Source organism: Ascidiella aspersa, chromosome 2 (genome assembly GCF_963924565.1).
Source record: "Ascidiella aspersa chromosome 2, kaAscAspe10.2, whole genome shotgun sequence".
NCBI lineage: Eukaryota > Metazoa > Chordata > Ascidiacea > Phlebobranchia > Ascidiidae > Ascidiella > Ascidiella aspersa.
Genome location: NC_139448.1, coordinates 8,998,258 through 9,021,474, shown reverse-complemented (window position 1 = coordinate 9,021,474; position 23,217 = coordinate 8,998,258). Strand labels below are relative to the sequence as shown.

General features: G+C 38.5%; 1 protein-coding gene across 1 annotated transcript in view; it reads left to right on the top strand.

Annotated features, from left to right (window-relative positions):
• Positions 1-879: 879 nt before the first annotated feature.
• The window catches only part of LOC146163459 (uncharacterized), a 36,637-nt gene continuing 14,299 nt past the window's right edge, over positions 880-23,217 (top strand). The window contains exons 1-17 of the mRNA XM_083381259.1: positions 880-1,057; positions 5,146-5,337; positions 6,814-6,979; positions 8,579-8,660; positions 9,769-9,871; positions 10,626-10,808; positions 11,741-11,900; positions 12,549-12,633; positions 14,940-15,042; positions 15,629-15,820; positions 17,084-17,246; positions 18,102-18,180; positions 18,709-18,859; positions 19,532-19,720; positions 20,996-21,155; positions 21,787-21,874; positions 22,468-22,600. Of these exons, the coding sequence (XP_083237385.1) occupies positions 887-1,057; positions 5,146-5,337; positions 6,814-6,979; positions 8,579-8,660; positions 9,769-9,871; positions 10,626-10,808; positions 11,741-11,900; positions 12,549-12,633; positions 14,940-15,042; positions 15,629-15,820; positions 17,084-17,246; positions 18,102-18,180; positions 18,709-18,859; positions 19,532-19,720; positions 20,996-21,155; positions 21,787-21,874; positions 22,468-22,600 (2,400 nt within the window). The 5' untranslated portion in view covers positions 880-886. The remainder of the gene's footprint in view (positions 1,058-5,145; positions 5,338-6,813; positions 6,980-8,578; positions 8,661-9,768; positions 9,872-10,625; positions 10,809-11,740; positions 11,901-12,548; positions 12,634-14,939; positions 15,043-15,628; positions 15,821-17,083; positions 17,247-18,101; positions 18,181-18,708; positions 18,860-19,531; positions 19,721-20,995; positions 21,156-21,786; positions 21,875-22,467; positions 22,601-23,217) is intronic.

The window sequence follows — 23,217 nt, the reverse complement described above, 5'->3', positions numbered from 1 at the left end:
GCCGGCCCCTATTTATGCTTTATGTATTAAAAAAAATGATTAAGGTAGCTTTTAGTTTTACAGCTTGGTAGCCTATGAAGACGAAAAAACTTTAAATATTACAGCTTGTTTAAAATACATCAGAATCCTTTTTTTAATATTTTACCTATCGTGATCAATCAGACGAACCTTAACGCGTGTTTTTTAGGAGTTTATTGAGTATGTAAAAACGCGGCAAAATAAACTACTAGTGTGGCTTTAATTTAGCAAGAGTTCGTTTAGAAATTGCTAATACATAACTTGAATGCGAATTGAGTCACAGCAAGTGCAGACTGAGTCAGTAAATCGCCAAATAAAAACAAACAACACTTCGCCACGTGCTCTTTCTCCCTTATTATGCAGATTCCTTGAACTCATACTATAATCTCTGTCGTGTAGCTGCCGGTGTGTTATATTGGGGTATCTATATTGTGACTTGGGCACCCCATAGTAAAAATAAAGCGGATTCAGATTATATGTGTTTCCGATGTGATTGGCAATTTTCTATCAAAAAATATTCCTTCGACTGTTATTTCACGGCATTTTGCTTTAAATAAACAAAATTTGTGCAGCACTGGGCCGTTGAGCTCAACAATGTGTAAACGATCAACGTTGTCTTTTACTTTCACGTCAAATGATAGAGTGATGTTTTGGTGAAAAACAAAAGATGCTCCTTTTCGGTGTTAAGTTTTTAGGGTATAAAATGCTTATCCCTTATGGTATGTAATTGTATGAATACTGTCGTTATTTTTTGTTCTGTTGGCGCTATACGTCATACTCTTTAATTGGAACTTGACAATTATTCGAAAAGAAAAGGCCATTTCACAACATGTTGTCTATTTTAGATTTAACCGTAATACACCGCAATATGAAGCGAACTACGCTTTCCGCTGGCATTGCAGCGCTTTTGTTGAGTGCCGTTTTGAGTGAAGTTCGTGCCGTGAGCGACCAGGGGTGCGGAAGCACGAAAACCTGCGTGCGTTTTCCCGTCGGATGCTCGCCTACCCAGGCCACCTGCCACTTCTTCTCCTACAGTTGGGTGCGTATAACGTCTCTCTGAACTTGATTCGCTTTGTTTCGCTCGGGTCTTCTACTTTCAAAAACTTTCGCGATACATTATTAATGGTGCCACTATTTCTACTGCCTATACGCAATTTTTGGTGCCATCTGAGTGTGGGTAAAATTAGACTAAAGCTAAGAACCTATAGTTGTTTTTCTAGCCTGGCCTGGCTTGTACAATCCTGGTTGAGCCAACCGCATGATTTCGGTAATAACCGTTCCGAAGGTACCCGGTAAAAATCCTGCATGTGCGTATTGAGTGCTGTACTGCCTTTTGAAAGCCAAAAATCGCACAGGAGTACAACCTATAACTAATCGAAACAAAAACACTTGAAAACCGTTTGAAAAAAATCAAACTGCTCCAAAATGTAACAAATCACGCCCGAAATAAACAAAATACCGACTTTAATTGTATTTCAGAACAGTCTGAAGCGTATAAGCTTTTATTCGGATTTATTGTCATCAATTCATTTCAAGGGCGAGGCGATTTCTAACAAACATCTAATAATAAGAAAGTTGGACAATGGTGGGACTGCGGCATATTTCATGATGATGTTTTTTATAGAAGATGCTAAACCTCCCCCAAAATAAAATGGCTTTCTTTTGAACCATTGCTTCAAAAGAACATTACTACACTGCTGAAGTATTGGCACTCATAAACTTTATACAGAAAACAAATCACAATAATAACGTAAAATAAATAAAATGGGTTTTTTTTCGCGGAATTGACAACCGAAAGAATTACCAACTTGTATCTGCTTCATGGCAAATGGGTTGCAGTTTGATGAATGTAAGCGCTCATACAAATGCCCGAACTTTAATTATTTCAATATTGCATTTGCGGGCTTTGCGCAAAGCCAGTCGCGACGCCGGGCAAACTAATGGTTTGGCTTGCCGCTTAACGGGCGTGGCGAGCAGAAAATGACAACATTCGAGCGGTGATCGAAGTGGAAACGCCGCAAAGCAAATCGGGGCGGTAATTATCACGTCTGGACCAAAACGTGTAGCGATATCCTGCGTTGCGTTGGCGACAGCGCCAGTAGAACCGGTAGTTCGAAGGCCTGGCGCCAATTTAAGACGCGACTTCTGCTAGTCATGGTGAGTGTTTCCGTTTCGCTATTTGGGAGGTGCCACGTCCCTGGATCAAGAAAATAATTCGCAATGCTACTACCATAACGCTAAGGGACGTAACGCAGAACGCTACAAAGTTCTACTGTCATAAAGCTAAAGTCGTCCAAGATTTCCAGTGTCTTCGGCCATTCTTAACAAGGCTATGAATTTCAGTGCAGTTTTATGTTCAAGCCATACAAATTTAACGTAGACCAGGGTGGTCCACTGGTCCAAGTTGATCAGTCTCTGGGGGCGTAACATCCTTTTTCGCGGATTGATCGCAATGGGATTCTCTCTTGATGGAATGTCCGACACTTTTTTATCCGACATCAAATAGCGGAAAAATATCGCGATGCGATCTGATACCAATGGCGTGATAACTATGCTCAAGCAACGTAATTAGAGATCGACCGATATAACTTTTTTGGACCGATAACGATAACCGATTTTTTACAATTTTGTCAACCGATACCGACTTTTTATATACCTAAGAATTTTTCCAAACTTGAATTAATTAAAAATAAAATCCAAAAAACGTTTTGCTTATATACCTATAATAATTATTAAACTACTATTTTGTATATTGCCTTGACATGATGCTAAAACTTAATTTTTTTATTCAAAAAATGGGTAAGTTATTTGTTGTACAGGAAAAATTATATCATATTTTCGTACTAAAATATCGGCAAAAGTATCGGCCTACATTTACCGATACCGATATATCGGTAGAAGCCAAATATCGGCCGATATTATCGGCACACCGATATATCGGTCTATCTCTAAACGTAATAGTTGAAATTAAAACGTTCAAGGATAATTTTTCTCAGGTTATTAGGTCAAAATGTTCTGTAGTTTTAATAAATGTAATTACTATCAGCTGTTAACCCACTATTTTTTTTTTGTTGCTGCATTGGGTGACAAATCAAGCCTAAACACCTATATTAATTTAGTATCGGATCGGCACCGATACCACTCTAGCATTGGACGAGTACCCATCTACCACTTGACATCGAAGATCGGCTGCGATCCGATATTATCGGACATACCTATCTTCGTGATTTTTTTTATACTAGTTTAGTCATTTTAAAAATTTTCAGATTTTCCGAAATAGGTGCACAGAATGGTAGGCTACTTCGATAACAAAAAAATCGTCTTTGTTGAAGTAAATAATGCTTGGAATACTTTGACCTATAGGTAATCGCTTTGTGTGGGTTTGTACTAAATTCGATTTGTTCTGGACCTGACGAACACACTGAGGTAACTTAGTGTCGTAGCGAGTGGTTTACAAAGGACTTTTTGCCTTACATGTCGCAAATTACGCTTTGTGTCAAATTCGATTCAATTTAATCAATGATGGAAACGGCAAAGTCAACGAGTTTATTTCTCGTCACACGACTTTTAACTCAAAAATATTTTTATTGTCGACGTCACTTTACTTCTTCCACAATCGGATGTCCTCTGGCCTTCTATAGACATAATTTGCATTCAGTCTGGCGGCATCGTAAAAGCATTTGCGCATAACGAGTAAAACGTGAAATTGCGAGTTTTTTTGTCACTCGCGGGAAAGTTTTTGTTCTGCGCACGATAGTAAATATTACAGTGACTGCGTAATACGCAGTGGGCCAGTGGTGGAATGACTCATTTTGACGAATAACACCAATTGGTAAAACTTCCAAAATCGCCCGAAAAACAATATCTCATTGTGAAGTGAAATGGTATAAGTGCCCAAATATCGTCACAAATTAAATTTTTTAAGCATAACAAACAATTATAACATATTTAAAATGCTCGCCAAGCTTACGAACCTAAACAAACTTTCTTTAAATCTTTAACCTTTAGCAATGTGCCTATATTAAATATTGATGTTTCCTTCATTTGCCACCTGAGAACGCACTCAATATACCGGCCAGATAAGTGCTTCTCTTTAAACTAAAGCAAGTGTTTAAACATTTATGTGGGCCGCTCGTTTGGGGTTAAATCTTCATTATTTTAGTTAGATTTGTTTCGTCAATTAGACAATTTAGTCCGTTTTTTGTTCACTACAATAGTATTTTCCACGTTAGTCGATTTCAGTGGTATTGCTTTAATAAAAGGGTTCTCAATTGACTCCGGAAACAAGGCCGAAATTAGAATGAAATCATCGTCGAAATTAAACAACTAAAATGAAATCATCGTCGGAAAACAGTTCAAATTAAAACCAAAATAGGACTAATACTTGATAGTCGGAGTAATATCTAAATCAGAAGAATACCTAAACTGACAGATTTAGATCTGAACAACCTTTTATCTATACCCTAACTTCAGGTTGCCATTTTTTAACAGGCAAAATTCCGGACACATTTATTATATTTAGGATAAACAAAGTTTGTAGCGGTACCAACATCGTACTATGGAACTAAGTTTTGCTTTAATTTATTTTAACCAAGCAACTCTTTTCTTTTTTTCTAATAAACTGTATTGGTCAAGGTTAAAATTCTCTCACGGACATCAAGGGTAGCCACTAAAAAATTCTATGTTGTCCAGAAAATCCAAACGTATGGCAAGCCTATCCTAACTCTACCCCTGATTTCATCACTTAAACACGACAATAATTCCAATCCTAACCCAAATTCTTGCAGCTGTAAATTAAGAATCTGTTGTACTTGTACATTGAAAATCAATAAAGAGATATTGGAATGGTTCGAAATGATATACCTACCTCTATATGGGTTTTGATATTCTTACTGCGTAAACAACCAATATGCTAAAAAAAAATAAAGTTTCTATCCTTTTAGAATTTGCTATCTTAAGATTTGCAAAAATGTTATGTTTGCGACCCAGTGAGCAACTTTTATATTCAATTTAAAGAAGCGGAACTATAAGCGGATCAGCAATCAAGTTCTGGGATCATATCGTTCAAATAAAACTTTAAACAGACAAACCAAAAAAATCTTTAAAAAAAAAAAAATCTATACGCAGGATGAAAGCAGCTCCTCTTTCACGATGGAGCTAAGTGGTGGAACCGGTTCAGGGTCCACCTACATGGCGGTTGGGTTCGCCCCAAACCCCACAATGGAGAAGACCGACATGTATTACTGCACCGGGACGTCCCTCAAAACTGGGGTGATTCAGGGACTCAGACAAATGCCCATCACCGATTCAGTTCTAGCGGTATGTATTATTTTGAGCGTGTATAGGCTTGGCATTGGTATCCACTATGACATTATTAGTAACTATAGTTAATTTTATATATAAGTAACTAGTTACTAGTAGTAAGTAACTAGTTACTGTGAGTAACTAGTAAATGTTCCAAACACTTGTAAAATGCTGTGAGTGTTTGTATAAAATGCTGTTTATGTTTACGCGGGTATACGCGGGTCGCACACTTCATTAATAAGTCTTTAAGTATAGGTCATAATCTTGGAAATGAGAAACTAAGTCAGCTTATTAAAGGCCTACATGACGTGGAAAATCAGATCCCGATCAAGGCTATGCTGGTATTTTCAGTATTAACAAAACAAGCATTTATTAAAATCGTAAACCCATAACAACTCGTCTGTATCAAATGTTGCAGCTGTCCGAATTTGCCAAATTTAGGACACATACAATCATACAATGCCTACAGTTAGTGCACTGCCACTTTAAAATGAAACATTAGACGTTTCTTACGGAAAAGTATTATACTGTTTCATTTGCTAATTGATTAAACCATAATATGCTACCTAAAATTCCAACCTTCTTTGGTTTATTTTAAACGGAGTTGTTTGGAATTGCGTAACAAAACGCCACAAGATCCACTGTAATCTAACTGGAATTTCCACAATCTCGACAACGCCCACAAGTCCGGAAGCAAATCATGACAAACATCAACATTACACAGCGTTTAAGTTATTGTCCTAAAATTAACGCCATAACAGTATCATGCACTTTCATCAGCCAAAAGACGAAACAGCAACACAGCTAGTTTTGGATGAAACTTTCTACGCTTTTAAATGTACCGGCATGTCTAATGTCACGTCTTGAACCTGCGTAGGTCTTTTTGTTCCTGTAGTTAATCCTACACTCAAGTTAATCAGTAGAACGCACAACGTTACTTTGTTAGTTTAAAGTACAAACTGCATGCCTTTAAATATTATAAAAAAACTGATGGAGACATACAGCTTTTATACCTTTTTAGTAAAATCGTCTCTTGATAGTATATTATTAGCCCAAATTTGACATATTTAGGGGAATAAGAGTAGTTATGGCCATTTAAATCTTACTTTCCGATTGACATTTTAATTAAATCAAAATCATGCGCAGCCTTATCAATATTGCTTATATATAGGTCATTATTTCCTACTTTTGGAAACGGGTATATTTAAAAATCCAGGGGCAACGAACTGGCTTCTCAGTTGTAGTTTAGAAACGCAGCATTTTCGAAATTATAAAATCGCTTTTGAAAATCGATGTTAACAAGACTTTCCAACATTTAAGAAAGAAAATTATAGTTGTTATCAAAAAAACAATCTTGCAAGTTTATTTTCGATTCTAATTGACACAGTATCGCCTATTCGGGCCGCTGTGTTTTTTGCCAAAACATTAGGTAACACTGTCTGAATAAAGGTATCCGTTTCCCAGTTCAAAGACAGTTTTTTCGTAACTCAGGCCTCGGTATCAGAGCAACAAGCAAGCACCAACAGCGGAGTTGCCGAGTGCACCTTCACCAGACAAGCCAACTTCAGTCGAGTTGTGAGCGCGGCTGGCGAAAGAATCAACTTCGACCTTTCAACAGAGAGCTTCCACGTTCTCCTGGCGTCCGGAAGTGTCTCAGGTATGTAAGGGTGTTAGGACTACATCACCTGTGCGCAACTGCGCAGCATTACCAGACCAATCGCGCGGAATAATTTAAAATCCGCCGATTTGGCATCCTATCAAGATTCACCAGTTAACCAAGGGACAACTTGATGTCTTCGAGAAGGATTACCGAAATCAGTAGTGCACGCAATGTCAGAATAGAAAAACAACGAGTCTGTTGTGAGGTTCGAACTCACGCGCTCCGGCGAAACCGGGACGTCGCTTAACTTACTGGGCTTGATCTTAAGGAAAGCACAAAAAGGACAAGCTAGCCTACTAATGTGTGGTTGATGTTCTGGTAATTTTCCACTCATTTACAAAAATTTGATTTTTCTTAAGACGATGATAATTCAGCCCTTGGGGTAAACTTCAAATATTAACAAAAACAGGTTTTAGGAGCAGAAATAATTTATTCAAAATAGAAAATGTATTTTAAGAAAATCTTATCGGACGAATCAGGAAACTGATGATGCGTTTGTTGGTAGGGCGAAAAATTATTTTTATAAGTGAGAAACTCCTACACCATTTCCGAGACTTTTTCGGTGGTCTGCGGTAAATTCTATGAACAAGTACTATCATTTCATTATCTGCGCTATCTCGGTGCATCATGCTACAAACACTCAACACTGGCTTACTGTTGCCGCTATATTGGAACAACTTGTTTTGTAAGTGAGCAACGAAATCCTTGTGTGACGTCACAAAGGTAATCGCGCGCCGCCTGCAAGATTCCTGTTTCGTGCGATGTGGTAAACCGATATTAAAATGGCCCAAAATAAGAGGGCAATATCTAGGGAGAAATAGCAGTGGAAAGACATGCCACTGACGTAACGCTAGATGTTTCGATTTAATGAAAATAGTCGTGAGAGTTGTAGTCGAATCAACAGGTTGCTATCCTTTGAGAAAAGCGTCATGTTCCACCGTAATTTTGGTGACATCATAAATCAATATAAAACCGACGTATTTGCCAAATAAGAGTAGTCTAAAAAGTTAAAAAATAAATCCCCTTACGGGGGGACTTTTGGGCGACAAATTGAAGTTTACTTTTGGTGGATGAGTAATGGAAAAATAACGCAGGAGACTGACGTGTATCGTCCGACAAAAACAAGCAATCTTGTTTGTTAGAGATTCTTAACAACATGCTATCTTCCAAGAAGCTGACTTGAAGTGGCTTGACTTAAGTCTTTTCAAACAAATTACTGTTTTGGACTTAATTAAATTAATTTTGGTCAATTTGTTTCTAGTAAAATAGTTTGGTCGCTAAATGTTACGGTAGTTTGTTAATTAAAATATCGCTCAGGATCGGACGATGGCCAATCTTAGTAATGTGACATTTTAGTTTGATGTAAATGACCTGACTTGATATAACAATGGATTAGAATGGGACTCGACTTGCTTTTTCGCAATAAATTAACTTGGGCTTAAGTTATTTTGCAAGCGACTTGACTGGGAGTCGTTTCAAAATACATTGTTTGCAACATTTCGAAAACCTCATACGCTTGTTGGTGTTTTAACTTGTCGCTACTCCTTTACTATTCGTATAGCGGTGGGCCGATCAATATTTTTTGGTTTTCTTCAGGTGGACAAATGCAGTACCACGGCGGGAGCAGATGGGCAAGTTCGGCGGCCTATCAGTTCACATCGCCTCCAGCCAACGCTACGTAAGTGCACAACAACATAAACAACGGCAGTAGCGTGTAATTACCGGCACCTCCAACCTATAATGCGCCGTGTCCACGCCCGATTTAAAATTTGTACTTGACCCAGTTTATTTTAAAGCCACCGCGCGAATGAAATGTTAAAATTCGCCTTCGGTTTTGTTTGAAATTCAATTTAAATTCAATTTTTTATTAGATTTTTAAACTTTGCCAGGCTGCTGTGTTTCAAATAGAAGCAGCATAATAATGCGTTAGTGTTCGGCCAACTTAAACAACGAAAGAGTCAACTTGCAAAACAATACAAACACAACCAGAGGGCAAATCAAAACTAGTGAGAAACAAGTGAACATTAATATTAGTATTTAGCCACTCGAGCCACAGAAAATATATGTCGTCAAACCACAGTTAGCCCACATCTGAAATACGCTAAAAATAGGCGATTGCGACATGTTCAGAGAAAAATATCGTGCACTGCAAAGTGGCAGTATATCACTTTGTACACCGTCCCAAAATAAGGACATTATACCTAGAAGCAGTTATATGCACCAGGACATAATAGGCTTTATACTATATTTACTGTACTCCATCACAAGGGTCACAACTGTAAGGAGTGGCGGTCGAGGGCCGGACAACTGTAAGAAATAAAGCTCGGGTAGGATGTAAAATTCATGTTGAACTTAATTGACTTGATTAAACAAATGAAGCACAAAAAATATTCAACAAAATACATAGTAATCTTTAAACAATTATGGTCCAGCCTAAATTTTTATTAATACTAGTTTTAGCATACAAAAAACATTTCCTGAATATACTGTTGCTGCCAGGCATTGTATAAATTACAAAATTGTCCTTACGGCTAAAGGCAAATTTTGCCAGAAAGTACGATTATAATTGGAACAAACATTTATTTTAATAAACGTTTGAGAAAACATGCTGCGGTCCGGAGAAATTATTCCCTGGTTTAGAAATGGCAGCCAAAGGTTTTAACATTATTTAAAAACTGTCGCTACAACTAGTGTCGTTATCAAATGGAATCAAATGAACGCAAAAGATTGGCACCTTTCATAATGCTGAAGCTACGTTTTTTAATGCAAGTGTTTACATCTTGCAGGAGCGGAATATTAAGCGGGTGTAACGTGACGAAGAAGTGCTACACAAGTCAAGCGGGATGCACGCCCGGAACTGCTGACTGCGTTTTCGTGTCTTGGAAATACGTTAGTACAATTAATGTTTTATGCTTGTCCGAATTGTTTAGTCCTATGGTAGCAAGACATAATCAGGGGTCTTTTCACGGCCTTTTCAATCATTGATGATTCGAGCTTTTTTCCACTCTGTTTCCGTGTCATTTGACATGTGGGTGAGGGACAAAAAACAACATTGTTGATTTGGTCGCGCCCATGCGATACTGCCTGACTAGGATTGTCTTTAAAGCGTTAGTTGTTTTCTTCTTTATGAATTAAAATAGCCTACGTTTTTTATTTATTTTTTTTTGCACAGCCTAATCACATTAACGAAAATATGATACTTGAAAGGATAAATAATAAGAAAAAATGTGCGCAAACAATGGAGTTTTACCAGAATTAAATTTCGAAAAATTAGCATCCACAATTGCATCCGCTGCATATTATTTTACTAACGACTTATTTTTTTCAAAATTTTCTGTGTTTGTATAATGCGGAGTACTGCATTTCACAATTCATAATTACCTTTTTTGTGCAAACAAACGACCGTATTTACAGTGTTTAATGACAGCGTTTTATTTTACTAAAACGATAAAAAAGTTAAAATATAAAAAATGCGACTAGATTTTTTTGTTCACTGTAGCGCGTACACGGTTTCCAGGTTATTTCCCTCACAAGTGCCACACCTAACTTTCTGCTTCCGTTCCGCACTCAATTTCCCGGGCTGGCCAATATTGGTCGGTCGACAGTTTGTTTTTCTAACCTTTCGGCGCATTTGTTTCGACAGAAAGCCGCCTCGCGAACCTTTGACATCGAGATGAGCGCTGTGACGTCAGGCTACGTGGCCCTGGCCTTTGCGACCCTTCCCAGCATGGCCAACGCCGACCTGTACTACTGCACGAGCGGCGGGCTGAAAACGGGCGTAATTGGCCAATTGTACAGTCAGCCGGAGGTGGAAGCCACTTTAACGGTCAGTGCTTCCCTGTGTCGGAATTTCGAGCTGCCAGGAAGTCGTGGGTAAAGCTCCCGGGCGTATGAAAATTTGATAGCTCGCTCGTTTGCGGCGACCAGGGCGCGATTATGCGCCTTTCGCGCGCCGCTCTCGTAAATCTCGTGGTGTGTTTGCATCGCGTCGCGGTCTTATCTTTGCGAGTGTTTCTGCGGTCTGGAAGTAAAGTGTTGGTGGGAACCGAATCTCGCGACTTTGAATAAAACATTAGTCCCGACGAGCCAGCGGTCGGGGCAAAGTCGCACGGCTTGGATCTCTATTTGTTTGTTTGTATTACATAGGTTAATCGTCTAGTTGCGCTTAATGCATACTATACAAGAGCTGCCACATTGGACGGTGGCTTCTACAGTAAAACGCTAGCTCCTAACTAGCGTTTCAAAACATTTTTTCAAATAAAATAAATATTTTTTTTCAAAGGTTATAAAATAAATAAAGTTGAACGGGTGCAAACTTGTGTAGTTGTTGTAAAATCTTAAGTGATTTATATGCGCTATAAATTGCCGTAACTTTTACAGCGGGCATACTGTATATTAAATTGGCCCGTTGTGATAAAACGCAACAGTAAATAAAATTGTTCTTTAAAATTAAAGATGAAAAACTTTTACGAGTACACGTATCCGTGTTTTATTGTTAAATTGGCAATTGTTTTACGACAACATGTAATTCAAAGTCATTTTTGTTGTAGGTTACAAATTCGTTATAACCGTAGCAGAATTAAAAAAAATAGGAATTTAAATCCCATCTGTAAGAGGGTATCCGATTTGCCATTGCTTCTTGAAAAGCAGCTGTCCATCTTTTTATGCTTAAATTTTAAGAAAACAAAGGAGGAATGTAAACGCGGATTCATGACACTCTGCCCTGGAACTAACTTTGCGTTTGTTTTGTGACGTCAGAACGGAGTCCAAAGCCGCAAAGTGACGTCAGCGGGAGGCCTGGTCACGTGCTCATTCACGCGACCCGCCACCGTCACAAGAGAACCGAACGGTATTTCGACAACTTTCGATTTGGTGACCAACAACTTCCACATTTTAACTTCAACGGGAGATGTTTTAGGTACGAATTGCTTGAAAGGCTTGTATTACCAAGTTACAAAAATGCTTTATTCTAATTACATTAAAAAAATTATTGTTTTATGAAAACAATGTCGTTAAGGGTGCATGTTGCATTATTTTATTAAATTATTTCTTTTTTATTGTTTCATGAAAAAAAAAATCGTTAAAATTCTATTGCCTTCTTTTAGTTTAATTAAAAATTTCATTGTTTTATAAAAAATGTCGTTTAAAAGGTGTTAAGATGCTTTGCACAAATATATATTTTGTAAACGTCACCGCGAAAAACGTCCTCAAAATTATGGTATACATGCCTCCCTTTATGGCATTGCTTAGCCCACTATATTTAGCTATTGTTTTCTATACAAATTTGTTAGTTCGCTGGTAATTTTAGACAACTTGCCGGCTGTTGTATTTCACCCTAGAGCGAAAAAGTGGGTGAAACATCACTCAAAAAAATATGTTGACACAGAATATTGCAATGCAAGTTTGGCGTATTTCTGTGAGTGCCTTTTTGAAGGGCATCAAAAAAATCATGATACTATAAATGTTAATATTTTGTACTCATTACTTTCTTTTTGATTACTAGACTTCTTTAATGGCTTAATTGAATTCGTTTTACCACAAATTTGTGATTCCGTTTTCATTTCAGGAGGAACTATTCTGTACCACGGCCTCAAACGTTGGGCTTCCACGCAGTCGTTAAACTACACCGAAGGATTCGGGGACTCAACAACGTAAGTGTGTATTAAGGCAATCGCAATACACAGGAAATATCTAAATATATCAATATACGTATACCACAAAAAACGAAAGTTGAACCAACGTCGTTTTAGCAACACACTAAACCAGTGGCTCTCACAAGGGGTGCCGCGGTGCCTTGGTGCGCCATTCCCAATGCTCAAGAGCAGTGATTCCCAAACTTTTTTGACTCGCGGCACACTAAAAAAATCTTAATTTTTCGCGGCACACTTTTACCAGAACAACAATAGAATAATTTCACTATCGCCCTTAAGACACGACAACCTATATGTAAATGTCTTAAAATTATTAATTTGCAATGAATAGCGTATTGAGGTCTAAAATGCTCGCGTGTATGCCTATTGGTAATACAAATAACTTATTTTACAAACTAACAAAAAGTTTCGCGGCACACTGGACAATTTCTCGAAGCGCACTAGTGTGCCGCGGCACACAGTTTGGGAATCACTGCTCAAGAGTGTCGATAGGTATTTGAGAATTTTTAGAAATCCGATCTTGTTAACTTCCTAATGCAACTATTTGTGCATGATAAGAGACCATTATAGCAAATGACTTTTACCTTGTCATGTGCTATAAGGGTCTCTAATCATGCACAAATAGTTGTATGTTTAAGTTGATTGTGTTGTTCCAGTTCCATTTATAATGACATTTAATTAAAATACTCAACGAAAATTCCAGTCGGTGTGCCAAAAATCTATTGAATATTTTGAGGGGTGCCGTAAGCCATACAAGGTTGAGAATCAGTGCAATAAACCTTGCGTGAAAACAAAGGGCGAAGGAGTTTTCAACTTTCGGGCGTGCCTTGATAATGAATACGGTGTATGTAAATGCGATGGTCACTTGGTTAACTCGCGGAAGTTTTATCACACGTTGGGATATTTTCGTTTCAATACCGTGTATTCTTCTTCTTTGGATATTTAAGCCAACTCCGGCCGAATTATTTATACCGGGTGTCCTTACATTGCCTCGTGTGTCATTGGGGTCATGCGACCGTTTCTTGTGTCCATAAAAGCTTTATACCCTTAGAAGTGTTTATCAAACTGCCCGCACAGGAGACGCGGTATATTTTTCATTTCATATCTTTGGTTTAAATGGGCGTGTAGACAAGCATAATAGACCTGAATTTCATTGAACATCCGATAATTATATTATGGTATTCATATAATGCCTTGATTGAGACCTACCGCAATAAAATTTGCCGAACAAATTGTTTAAAGCAACCTTGCGCCGCAATTTGTTTTTCGTTTTTGTAACTGTACAACAAGCTCAAAAATATTGGACAACAACCGGCTTCTTTAAATCAAGCGTCCTGGTAAAAAAGGCACCTTAAACAAACGACGGGATACCTTTGCTTTGCAATATCACGAAGCCGTGCGCTGGCTCGGCGTATGGATTATGCATAGGGGCGCTGAAAAAATCATGAAATGCCAGCGGTGCGCGTAAACACGCTATCGGATGCAAAACACCGCGCGCGACCACCAAGGACTTGCCAAGTTAATCGGACGGCTTCAATAATGCAAACGGAAAAATACTCGGCGTGTCAGCACGGGCGCGGGAAAAAAACTGCTCGGCAAGGTGCGGTTTTTTTTACAAATAGCCTATATCACTCATTTATTCAGGTAAGTTGTCATTTAATCATGGCGTATCTCATCAATGTGGTACAGCTAGAAATCATGTGATTTTCGTCAAATGGTCCAGTGCAAGTCAAGTTATTACAAAAATATTTTCTCATGTCAAAAATGACCCCTTTTGGTGGAAATAGTTACAATTTAAAAATACTGCTCTAGGGAGAAGGGCTCCGTGTCATTTACCCTTTAAGTCAGGGGTTCCCAACCTTTTTTACACTGTGGCCCTCTTTAAAAATTTTGAGAAACCAATGACCCCCCATTTTTTCAACCTTTTGAAAAAATGAAGAAACGTCATTTTAATTAAAAATGGCCCCCAAGTTGGGAACCCCTGCTTCAAGTAAAGCCGCATTACTTTAAATTACTATAGGTTTAAATTCGGACACTTTGTTGTCCCATTTTGCTGTTACGAATCCGCTGTGCGAATAAAAGGTCGTCTGTGTACAATGTAGAAACACGTTCGGTGGCGCGGCACGCCGGCGCCTGGGAATGTAAGGTACCCGGGAGCCTCGTGATGCATTAATTATAAGGTAAGCCGCAATAGCGATTCGACAAATGACCCTTTAAGACCGCGTCAACTGCGTCCGATTGGCCGAGTACCGTTTCAATCACTTTTGCCGAGTTTTGTGAAAAAAGTTCTGTTTAAATGCTTTCAGGACGGACGGAACGCCGACAGCCGACGCATTCGCCTTTAAACTGCAAAACACGCCAAACTGCACGCCGGGCACGGCCAATTGCATCACCCTGTCGTGGAATTACGTAAGTGGGAAGTAAAGACGACCGCTGCAAAGATTAAAAAGAGAATAGTTTCGTGCTGTACTTTAATGAAGGAACATTTTGTAGACTCGCTGTTTTTTTGTTAAATAATAATTTATGAGTTATCCCCTATAAAGTAATCAAAACTAAATAGTCACATAATTAAATCGTTCAACGGCAACTTGTATCTGTAGAAATGCAAAAACAAAATAGTGCAAATATCTTCAGCTTTATTGAAATTATTAATATATTTAGTTTCATTAACATTCTGGCATGTTTTGGGTTCCACACGAAAATAACTTTACCACATTTACAACATAAACCGAAATATATACCCAAAAAATATATACAGCCAAAGAATCAATATAACTTTTCATGTATTACTATAATTATATTTGCAAATGTTGTACTTTAATGCTCCAAAAAACATATTTATTGTGAACGGGGTGCGGACATTAATGCGATGCATACCTCACACCACGCCAAGAAATAAACATTTTCAAAACGCAGAAAGCTGCATTTCACTTGATATCAAGGCTCAGCCTTTCGTCAAAAAAACGCCCTAAACGGCCAAATCGCTGCATTACAGGACGCCTCGAGCGAAAGCTTTCAAATGCAATTGAGTGGCAAGCCTTCGTCAGTTCCAGCCTATGTGGCCGTGGCATTCGCCTCAACCAACCTAATGCAGGACGCCGACCTCTATTATTGCAGCGGCGATGCGTTCGGCTCCGGGGCACTGAGGGAACAATACACCGACCCGGTGTTCGGCGCCTCGCTTACGGTAGGTTAATTGGCGCTGGTTTGTGCTATAGCCATGTCAGAATCTTCGCATTTTATTCGCCATAATGCTAGTTTTGGCAGAAGTACGGCGTCAGCCCCGATTCCAATTTTTTACATTATGACGGTCAAGTATGCAAATTTGGCTATTGTTATAATATTTTCCGGGTTTTTAGTTGCTATTTTTAACGTCGGGAGCTTATCTTTTTTCCTATTCGAAAATCTTCTGTTGTCCGACAAATTCATTGTTCTGTGTGCCAAACTCCTCGTTTGGTTGGCAAACTAAGGTTGTCGACTAATCAAACTCTCCTCGTGGTATCAGACGGGTTTACATGACCCCACTTGGCTTCGGATTTGACTCTGATCGCTAATTTTGGATATCCTTATTTGCGCTCGCACGTCGCAGGCGAATCTTTTTAAGGGCATTTGTATTTTTGTAAACAACTCTTGTTGCAAGGGCAGGACAGTTGCTCAAGATTAATGTGTTTTTGCGGCCAGCTTGTACCAGTACGGTGCGGGTTTACTGTGATTTGTGTGTCATTCCATCGATTCACATAACCGTTGCTATAACTTGTCGTAAAATTTAAGGTTTTCTATGTTTTTGAATCAACTTTTTTCATGCCTGAATGGGCATGCTAATATTCTTTAAAATATAGAAATTATTAGGCTATGCCGGTTTGGAACACCTTTACTGCAAATTAAATTGCTCCAATTGTAACAAATCGCTATTGGTCTTCCCTTAAAGTTTACGGTCTAAATGAGGCCTCAGCATCGCTGTTATATGCAATCTATGAAAAAATAGCCACCACAATGTGTGAAATCATTTTAAAGCGGTAAAACAATCTAACCAATGGGCTTGCTAAACGTTTGACTGAAGTCCGCGAATCCTATATTCAATCAAAAATTTTCCGAGACCTTTCACGTTTGGCAGTGCAAGGAAAAAACATTCTTCGTGTTTACTTCGACACGTTTGTTGTGTCTGCTTGATCAAGCTTTAGGCATTGTGCCACTTAGGAGGTCGCGACCTAAATTGAAGCCTTAGCTTAAAACCGTCTAAACCGAACGTAGTTCTAAAGACACTTGTCTAACATGCACCAACGTCCAATAAACCAAAATGTTAATGATTTCTCGAATTAACCAACCCGGCATAAATACACGAAGCGGGCCAACTGCTTACCGAGATTCGTATGACTGCAACCTGATTGTCGTTAAATCAATAATAAATAAAAAAGATTCTCCGCTAACCCATTCGAATCCAACTATATAGCAGGGTGTGACTGCCGACAAGCGATCTGCAACAAACGGAGTTTACACTTGTGACTTTACGCGGGCGGCCAGCTTAGTGAAGACGGTGGGTAGAGGAGAGAACAAGACCTTCGACCTTGCCACCAACAGCTACTACGTGCTCTTCGCCACTGGACAGTATTTCAGTAAGTCGAAATCGGAGCAACCCTGCCTGTTTTCTACACACTGCTAAACGTACCCCGGAAGCCCACGGAAAGGCTTACCGAAATCAGTTAGCAAGGCAAGGATAGAAAAAATAACTAGCTTATACAGTGAGGTTCGAACTCACGACCTCCGGCCATACCGGGACCGCCGCTTTGCCAACTGAGAAACAACCACAGCACCGTTGCCTACTATATGCTACATCCTGTTCGTAAATACAACATCAACTGACGGGGATTAACAGCTCGTATTCAGCAATATGAACGTTTCAGATATCCGTTAAGTGTATTGCAATTTAAATCGCTGGCGGTTAATATTTTAGGGTAACGAATACTACCAATATCACAGTTTGCATAAAAACGAACCTAATAACGCGTCTTAGCATTAAAATTCATATACGCACATTTGTGTTTAAAGCATGGGTTCTGGAACTTTTTCAACGCTGACCGCTACAAATATTTTGGGTTCGCGTGGACCATGGTGGGCATGAAATTATAGTTTGACGTCAATAAAAAAAAAATTGACGTAATAAAACTAGTAAACTTACGAAACTTGGTGTTTTGGTCCAAAAAATGTAAAATTGATTTTTTGCTTTTAAATTAACATTTTTTCTTTTGCTCATTCAATTTTTAACAAACCCCAGTTTAACAACCCCTTGTGAGTGATTGGTTGCTTAATCAAAAGGTCAACACTACTAAAAACTTCAATACAGGAGTAATGACAAGGCCCCGACTACTTTTGTAATGTAAAGAAAACAAAGCCGCAACCCTTTTGCTACGTAACCCCTAAACTGTTTTCCTTTTCAAAAGACTTAAATGACGATTGAATTTTTTTTTCAGGCGACAATCTGATCTACCACTTCGAAACCAGGTGGGTCTCATCGCAAGCAATCAACTTCGTAACCGGATCTGCAGCTGGGTAAGTACGATAAACTGCCTCCTACAAACAATATTAAAGTGTGGGAACACAACGAACTTACTTGGGTTAAGACCAACTAAGAAATAGGATTGTCCGATATATCGGATCGGAGCCCGTACCCGATATCGGTACTCGTCTTTTACTCGGGTGTTATCGGTCATGCGATACCAATTTGTTACCGAAATTTCAGCAAGATTTGCGATTGAACTCAGCTATACTAGCTTAAAAGGTAAATATTTCAAAATATAGTATTTTAACAACTGAATGTAACTAAACTTTGTCACGCTAAAGCAAATTTGGGCCTTACAATATGGCAAAAAAATAAGTTAGAACGTTTCGATAGTATCTATACTAAGTATGCGGTATTAACGCATGTTGCATATACGCAACAGTCTTTAAATGTTTTTATCTGCTCTATTTTGGCGTGTATAAGAGCGCCGGTAGTTAATTTTGTTGTCGCAGAATTACGACAATAAATCGCAACTGACGATGTTTCAATCAGATTTTAATTTTTTGGTGTAAATTCAGGGGTATTACGACGACAACGAGCCCAGCGATCCTACCACCAACGGTTGGTGGTATTACCTCTGAATGTGGACTTACTGCTGAATGCGCTAGAAGCTCTCCAAGCTGTAAACCAGAAAGCGACTCATCTTGTATCGTTCTCTCCTGGACATACGTGAGTAACGTGTAACAAAAAGGACACGACCATCCCGAATATCTTCCCAATATAAATAAGCTAACCATGGAATAAAATATATAAAAACTCGTTATGTTCAAGTTCTAAGAAACAAAGATACTTGTGATATGTTTGTACGATTTAAATAACTTCTTAAAAGAAATATGTGAGTAACTATAACTACAGCCGTGCGACTACCCAAAAAAGTTTCTTACATAGATAAGGTGCAGATTCTGATATAGGTAAGCTAAATGATCATTATACGCAAATGTACACTATTCTCCACATGAAGAAATCAGCTAATTTATACAAAATATATCATGGATCGGGGTAACGCCATATCATGAAAAGCAGAGAAACATGATTAAAAAACAACGAGGTTATAAATTGGATGTTAATTAATATGAGACACGTTTTCGTATTGCTTGCGCAATTTGCTCAAATTTTGGAGAAATCATTTAGAAACAATCCTAAAAATAAATCTAACCACATAAAACTACTGCAGTAGATGACCCAACCAAACGGCGACCCATTATTTGGTCGCATCCCACGGTTGAGAAAACCTGCTTTAACGAATCCCATACTATAGGCTCTTTCACATGACACCTTTGGTTTATCTCCGACCTCCGTCCACCTCTTCGTTTACGCTTTTAATTCTATATCATTTTGCAGCTTGCCGCAAGCGGTAGCTTCGATATGACGGTGAGCGGCAAGGCATCGTCATCCCAGTATATCGCAGTTGGTTTTGCTTCTAGCAACCTAATGCAGGACGTTGACGTGTACATCTGTACCGAGAGCTCCCTTTTATCAGGAGCCATTGGAAGCCGGTATAGCAACCCGGTCGTAGCTACCTTATCGTCGGTAAGTTTGTGACTATTATTTTAGATGAATTCTTTTTATTCTTTTCAGATAACTTTTTTGACTTGGTCGCTCTTTAGATCAAGCTTGCAACCACCCGTGTAATTCTCGAAATAATATGTTTTTTTGCTTATTTTTGTTTTTTTGCCTGTTCCAACACCATATTACTGTTGCGCCAAGCCTATCATCATCAGTTCTCTCAAATAACTGTAAAAAACATAGAAGGTTACAACAAATGCTTTTCCGGACAGTGTAGTTTCAGGAAAAATAATGCAAATCTGTTGTTTTTTGTCTTTCTTGGACATTGCAAACTAGTATCGTCCAGGAAAGTGCGCAGTTCATGAAAACGATTCATTCGTGTTGCGATTGTTATTCGCCCTCAAAGTTCATCTGATATCAAGACCCCTCGGCCAACAAAATAAATCATTTCGATAGCTTAAAAGATAGCATCGTAAATGGCGCTCACCTTTAATCCTCGGGCGATATAAAAGGCCACTTTAAAAGCGCAAAGACAGTCACAAAAAAATCAGCTGATCTTCGCCACTTTTCCCACGTAACAGTCCCTGGCCTAAAAGTCGCATGAAAACAATTTCAAACAGCTAACAAAAAACAATTTTCAAACAGTACATTTAAGTGGTGTTTTACCCCTTCGGTGTGATAACGTCAGTTGTGCTTGACAAAAAGTCGGGGTTGGATTTAGTGTTGTTAACAAGTCATTTTGAAATTACTTAAGACCCAGTCAAGTCATTCGTAAATTAACTTGAGTCCAAGTCAAGTCTTTTCGAATAAATAACAAGTCCCAATCCAAGTCATCAGTTGTCCAAGTCAAGTCATAATTAGAGCAAATCAACTTCAAGTCAAGTCAAGTCATTTGCAAACAGTGACATATAGGTGCACTTAAGTCAGGTCATTGACTTAAGTCATTACAACACTGGTATCTAAAAGGAATCGCAAGCCAAGTCGTGTACAACCAATATTCTGCGCATTGTTAAGTCCGCTAACCAATAGTCAAAGCGACATCAAACGTTTGTTAAAACTCATTATGCAAAAATATTACATTTTTAAAAAATAGTCCAAAAATGCGATAAAATCTCTCCTTCTTGTAAGAATACAAACAGATTCGTGTAAGTCTCAATAAGTCTTACAAACTTAGAAGAAGGCCTCATATTTAAGGAGTCCAACACTTCTGATCGAGTACAACCGAATATTGGCCAAGTGCGCTGGCGGGTAACGATAAGAGATCAATACTAAAAATGTGGATCCAAATGCTTGCCCCAGGCTGGAATCACGAGCGACTCAGCAAGCTTGGAAGACGGGATGTTGACTTGCTCGTTTACGAGGCCAGCCAACGTAACGAGGGCCGTGAGTTCAGGATCAAAGGACTTCGATTTGACCACGACAAGTTTCAATGTACTTTTCGCCAAAGGGTCGACTTTCGGTAAGTGACCAGCACGCGATTCATTGCGCTTTACAATTATGCATTTGTAATGAGTAGGGCGACTATATTTTGACTTGTTAAAAAAATATAAAATTTTGTCCGAACTTACACGTTGGGACAAAATTTGTCAAAATTATGTCAAGTCAAAATCGCGCAAAAATATACATAAATCGTTTACAAAATCAAAATAACTAACTTCAACTTTTTAAAATTGTCGTTCAGTTGAAGTTTTATTCAAAAAAATTAGTTTTGAGTTATATTCAACGACATTTTAACTGCATTATATATTTTTGTCTAAAAATATCAGCGTCTTGTTTTTCTTTGGCATTTTTATAGTGGATTGTCTCTTTGAAATATCATCTAACCATTTATGTTGGTTTTGCATAAACCTGAAAAAATAACTGATTTGTGTTCGACGGGTAGTCAGTAAAACATTATAAGCGTGATTGACGACGCCAGACACTAATGCAGCACTTCAAACAACAATATGTTGTTTAAAACAATGTATTTCTAATAGGCCAAAATTTTGTCAAAAAATTATATTTTCAGCAAAATTTCAATTTTTTAGGTCAAAATTTCTCCATTTTAGGTCAAAAAATAATCGCCCTAGTAATGAGCAATTCGTTTCTAGGTGGGGCGATATACTACCACGACACACGATCGGCCACCGCGTCACAGGTCAACTTTCTCTCTGGGTTCTCAACCCCTGCGACTCCACTGTAAGTCGATATTTCACGTTTATTAACCATTGGTGGTGGACTGATAATATGCTTTGCAAAGGCTGTAGTATATCGTCAAAAAACGTCGAAATAATTGTGTGGAGTGGTTGTTTATGAACGTTGCCAGAAATAATGTGCGTGACAAAGAGACTAGTAGCAGTAAATGCCAACTTTCTGACCATTGGCGTACAGTAAATACACCAGCAAAATTGGCACCTCATGCCACTCTAGGTTTTACCTTAATGTACTACAAACTGTATACGAAAAAAATACTGACCACTGTTTATACATGCACGTTCCTTTATATCGTAAATCGTTCAAAGTTGGTTTTGTGAACAACCATACATTCGTAATGGTCAATGTTTACAGTCATTTTTAAACTGCGTACACCAATATGCCTTGAGTTTTCGTAGTTTTGAGAAATGAAATAGACATGCAGACAAGCATAAAAAAAGAAGCCGCTAGCTAAACAAGAACCTATGGTTAAAAGGTTGGTCAAGTTTAGATATCTATAAAACCGCTTGTATAAGCCTATTTAAAAAAACAGACGACTTTCAAAGAAGATTTAGACAACTTGCAAGTATTTTCAACAGTACATCGACAAGCTTGGCGGGCCCTAGTCCGGCCGCCACTCTCCCAGTTTGCGGAGGAGCGACAAGATGTGTGACCAACACTGCCGACTGCACGCCTGGCACAGCAACCTGTCTTCAGCTGGCGTGGACATACGTAAGAGTTAATATTATTGGCCTGTGCAAGAAATGGAACCCGCATGCAATATATATAGGACGGTGGTTTAAACTGTGGGTAATTACGAATTAAACTTTGAAAGGTAAGTTTATCGTTTTTTTTTAATGATAAGATGATACGTTTTCACTGCTTGTATGAGCATTTAGAAAAACAAGCATATCAAATTGCAGAAATTGAACTGGTATTTTATTATTAATATAGTCGGTCGTCTGATTTTGGTGGTCAAAATGAGGCCACTTGATTACCAGTAACAATTTGTTACTTTTCGGTAAAAAAGTAATGAACTGTAAGTTGTTACCATAATAATAGTTCTTTAAAGGTTCGGGTAAAAAATATTCAAGGCCACGGACTGATTAAGTTTTCCATCTTGAGCTATTTGAGCACAGGATAAGATTCAGACTTCGCGTGAGGTTCGGGTGTGGCAAACAGGCGTAAGATGTGATGTCATGCGACCCAACTTGCTAAATATGCGGCCAAAATCTCGCCGTTACCCGAAAACACACAGCTTGGCTATAAGCGGCCACAAGTTTCCGGTAAAATTAACCAAGCGTCCGAACCAAAATACCACCATCAGGCAAAGGTCAACTAGCAGACAG